This window comes from Habropoda laboriosa, unplaced genomic scaffold (assembly GCF_001263275.1).
Source record: "Habropoda laboriosa isolate 0110345459 unplaced genomic scaffold, ASM126327v1 scaffold295, whole genome shotgun sequence".
Taxonomy (NCBI): Eukaryota; Metazoa; Arthropoda; class Insecta; order Hymenoptera; family Apidae; genus Habropoda; species Habropoda laboriosa.
Genome location: NW_017100429.1, coordinates 565,491 through 570,159, shown reverse-complemented (window position 1 = coordinate 570,159; position 4,669 = coordinate 565,491). Strand labels below are relative to the sequence as shown.

The 4,669-nt window shown below is 37.9% G+C and overlaps 2 protein-coding genes across 2 annotated transcripts in view; both read left to right on the top strand.

Moving 5' to 3' along the window:
* The first annotated feature begins 6 nt into the window (after window positions 1-6).
* LOC108575702 (PDZ domain-containing protein GIPC3) lies at window positions 7-3,717 on the top strand. The gene is made up of 6 exons (XM_017938578.1): window positions 7-54; window positions 748-1,073; window positions 1,984-2,080; window positions 2,159-2,541; window positions 3,310-3,391; window positions 3,539-3,717. Exons 2-6 carry the CDS (start codon window positions 756-758, stop codon window positions 3,694-3,696), a joined length of 1,038 nt encoding a protein of 345 aa, XP_017794067.1. The 5' UTR covers window positions 7-54; window positions 748-755; the 3' UTR covers window positions 3,697-3,717.
* Window positions 3,718-4,233: 516 nt separating this feature from the next.
* LOC108575641 (succinyl-CoA:3-ketoacid coenzyme A transferase 1, mitochondrial) overlaps window positions 4,234-4,669 on the top strand; it is a 2,447-nt gene continuing 2,011 nt past the window's right edge. Inside the window, exons 1-2 of the mRNA XM_017938482.1 lie at window positions 4,234-4,323; window positions 4,523-4,668. Coding sequence (XP_017793971.1) covers window positions 4,234-4,323; window positions 4,523-4,668 — 236 coding nt within the window. The remainder of the gene's footprint in view (window positions 4,324-4,522; window position 4,669) is intronic.

The following is a 4,669-nucleotide window of genomic DNA, read 5'->3' as shown; positions in this document are numbered from 1 at the left end:
TCCCATCGTATATCAGCCACGGTAACGTCATTCTCTACTCGACGCAGAGAACAGGTAAGAAATCGTGTTGGTACCTCGGTGATTCTTTAATCTTTGATCCATGAAACGGGGGGAAGAAGATGATCTCTTTCTGCCACGGGCAACTAATCGAAATTAATAACTGTGAGAACTATATCACGCGAGTCAACGATCCATTAAATCAGCTTAGATCAGTGGTTCTCTTCTTCGATCGTGAAACACCTTCACACTATTCTTTTCTTCTTCATCACAAATGTGGGATTAGCGGACAGTTTTACGAAATGCCTCAGGGCTGGTTCAGATTCGATTAACGATCCATCAAACGACGTGTGCTACGATGGAGACACTCTTGCTAACGAATACGGCAATCGTACTCTTTAAACGATCACGTCACCGCATTACGAAATTCTAGATCGCCTGAAGCATTGTTCCTGCTGTCATTCTAGATCTTATCAAAATCTCTCGCACCGTTTGAAATTTTATTGTTTTTCTTCGCGTATACATAAATTATTGTCCTCCACTTTGCTCATTGTTTGTTTATCTATCTCTGGATCAGTGGTATACGTTCAATGATAAGTTCTCCATTTTTTTGTAAATATTCACTGGGAGACTCTGTTAAATTAATAAATAATTAAAAAATAAATCTACTATTGAGAAATACTTCAGATCCATGGAGGAAAGTTCCTCGAAGTGTAAAAGAAGGTGGAAAATACGTTTTACATTTCGCAGAGTTAAGCATGCCGCTATTCAAAGCGCGTGCCGCCCCCAGGTCGCCGACATCCGAGAAGAAGTCTGTAAATGGAGTAACTCATTACAATAGCAACCATAATCAACAAAATGGCACCGAGAACGATCAGGAGGGGTCTGAGGGGACACGTGACCAGCAACAAAACGGTGGTCAGGAGCAAAGACGATCTTCCAGGGTCTCCAGGCCACCTCTGGTGTTCCATTGTCAGCTGGCACATGGAAGTTCTACAGGATTGATATCTGGATTCAGCAACGTGCGGGAACTTTATCAAAAAATAGCGGAATGCTACGATCTACCAATGGAAGAAGTAAGCTTCTAACCCTTCGACAGATTAGAATGATTGTCTGACGGAGATAATCTATCTCAAATAAGTTACTTGTCAGGATTTATCAAAGGAATGTAGCTCTTGACTCGTACAGTAGCTACATTTGTTTTGTTGACTGATTATATGGAATTTTCCTTTTAGATATAATTTAGTAATTATTTAGAGAATTATTTCTCACAATTTATATCTATCATGGGGTAACAATAGGAGTCAGAATTTTTTTTCTAATTTATTCGCTACTATGACAGTCCGGACAAATTTTTTTTCGGCTTGTTCGTCGTTATAGCATGGAAACAGAGCTCTCCATAGGGAGAGCATCCCGGATACAGGAAACATTGGTTCCGGGCCGTGGCCTCTAGTCAACCCATGGCTACGTGTAGCTTTCCGTGTAATAACAGGTTGCAAAAGACCACCAGCAGCGTATTCATATTATGTGTACCTATATGTAACTATTCTGACGAAGCTGCTCGTTCAAATCGGGGTCACAGTATCGAACCAGCTTCCGTAACACCGTTTAAGAGCCCTGGTGAAAGTTAATACCCGGTTAATCATGTTTGAGACATTCTAATCTTTGAAACCTCTGAGCATGAAAATGCCAAGAGGCCTAAAGTGCATAAACTGTACCATAACTGTGAGATTAGGTTCCGATTAATTCGAACCATGTTTCTCATTCAAACTTATTCTCAAAAAATATTCCTGGCGTTTTTACACGACAAATTTATTCGTTAAATTTTTACCGAATACAGTAAAATAAGGAAAGGCGGTGGAAGGGATAAATAAATGGAGGTGGTGGAGGAAAACCAGTACAGTACTCTAGAGTGACGAATATTTCTGGTTTCTGGTAAAAATAAATAAATTTCTATTCTGGAAAAAATAATTGCAACAATTTCAGATACTGTTCTGCACTCTGAATACTCATAAGCTTGAGATGAACGAGTTGTTAGGCAGTCAGATCGGAGTTGGTGACTTCATCTTTGCTCACAAAAAAGGTACAAGTCTCTTGTACGACTTCAGATGTTAGATATCGACGTTTATTAATTTTCTGCTCGAATTCGATTGATAATTAGGAAGGCCAAAGGAGATAGAGCTAGTGAAAACAGACGACGCTTTGGGACTGACGATCACAGACAACGGAGCAGGCTACGCCTTCATAAAACGCATAAAAGAGGGTTCGGTGATCAATAGGATCAAGGTGATCGAAGTTGGCGATCATCTCGAAAAGATCAATTCGACCAGCCTGATTGGTAAACGACACTTCGAGGTAGCGAATTTGCTGAAGGATATTCCAAAAGGTGCTACGTTCACTCTGAGGCTGGTAGAGCCTCTGAAGAACGGTTTTGCCAGCATTGGTCCACGATGGGACATGAAGAAGGGGAAGAAATCAGGTTATGGCACAGGAAAGGAGACTCTCAGGTTCAAAGCAGACGGCAGTGCGCAAATTGTAGAGAAGGTAATTGTTTATATTAGGTGTACAAATGAATAATCCAAATCTTTTATAGCAGTTATAAAACTGATTTTAAAATCAGTTGATTGTCCCGCTCGTTTGCTATTTTGTAGTGTTAAATGCTAAAAAAGCTTGTGAATCGATTTGTTCTATTCTTGGCGAAGTGTAGTATCATACGATGTGTGTGCATTTTGGTTTAAACGGTTTAAAACCGGTGATTTCAATCTGATTGACAAACCACGACCTGGCGGCCCTCGGAAGTGCGGCAACGACGATTTAGAACAATTCGACAAGAACGCAAAAAGAGTTTGTAGTAACACAGCAAACCATTTCAAAACGGCTAAATGAAATGGGAAAAATTCAAAAAGAATACGAAAATGTTTGTACATAACAACGTTAGGCCACATATTGCTTCTGCGACAAAAGGCGTCGTAATGAGTATTGGTTCAGATTTCCCCTTATTCTGATCGATCAATCCGGTACTCACTTTCAATTGGTGGATGATATTTAAAAGTTGCTCGATGATTGGATCTTGCCTAAAAACGTTGCATTTTTCCATAATGCAATTCATTGGTTGCCTGATAGATGGCTTATAGTTATACAAAGCAATGGCGAATATGTACTTTGATTGAACAACTTGCTGCATTTTTTTTTTTAAATAAACTTTTAGTTTTACGGAAAAATTTGGATTACTCATTTGTACACCTGATACAATAAAAAGATTTAAAAAAATTGACAAAAGTACAATTTCCTGGTGTGAATTTTGATTTGTAGATGGACGATGTTACCACCGTAGGCATAAACAAAATCAACGTGATCATGGAGAGCTTCATGGGTATCTACGACACGGAATTAGGTATGCAAAATTGACTGAACGCTGATATTTTCACTGTTAACTTTGAGTAATTATACGAGTGAGCTACTTGTAACTCTTCTAACATCGTTAGAATCTTTGTAAATCATTCTTTTAACGTAATACTGATTGTATCACTTAATAAAATAGCGACACAAATATGGGAATTGTCGGAGGACAAGTGGAACAGTATGGAGTTCGCAGAGGCGATGGATAACTCCGAGTTAGAAGATTTCGGATTTACCAATGACTTTGTTATGGAATTATGGGACGCTATTACCGATGCTAGAGCCGGAAAACGTCGATAATATCAAGTAGATTATGCTAATAGATGGAATTGCGAGAAAATAAAAAATAAATTACGATAATGACTGTACGTTGTTACTATGGCGAAATCCTACGATTTAAATAAACAGAATTCGACTGTCAGTTTGTTTGCACCATTTGCCAATCACTGAAGTTCAGATAACACCGGTGATATGACGAAAATAGGACGGAAACAGATAAGCAAGTTTCTGAATGAGGAAGGAAATGATTTTGCAACATTTTTCTTGCTGGAAAAAGTCGTAGAATTTGTAAACTAAAAAATTTTGGTGGAAATGTTGATAACGATATTCGATGAAATGATTACAGTTCCCGGGAGTATCAGTTTTTATCACCGCACATAAATTTTTTAATTTTGCCACGCTTTATGGTTCCAGCCAATGAGAGTGAAGCAACGTTGTTCACAAAACATGTTATCTACCGAGTCAGTGTCAGTGCACAGCTGATTAGATTTGCTGCAAGATTTCCTAACCTATATAACTGTGGAATTTGAAGATCAATTCCAATAAAAAAAAAGAAAAATGGTTTTTGCAATAAGTAGAGCTAGCTATATATTTCTCCGTGCTAGCACGAGTTCTAGGAATAATTATACAAATTTTAAACTTTCAAGGGTATGTAACATTATCATCGACTAACCTATGCTGCTATTATTAATTGGTCATTTCTATAATGCAATATCAAATTAAATGACCACATTTATAATTCAATACATTTCCTATAAATTTTATGACAAATTCCTTGAATATATTTCGTTGTCATTAGAAGTAAAAATCAGTTGTTTTTCACGAATAAAAATTCTACTTATTACAGATACGTTCAGTGAATTTCTCTATTAAAACTGATATCTCCGAAGCGGAAGAAGAAACTCCAAAGCTAACTCCGCCGGTAGGAGATGGAAAAGTGTTCAAAAGTGTGGAAGAGACAATTTCAGACATGCCAGATGGTGCTAAACTCTTG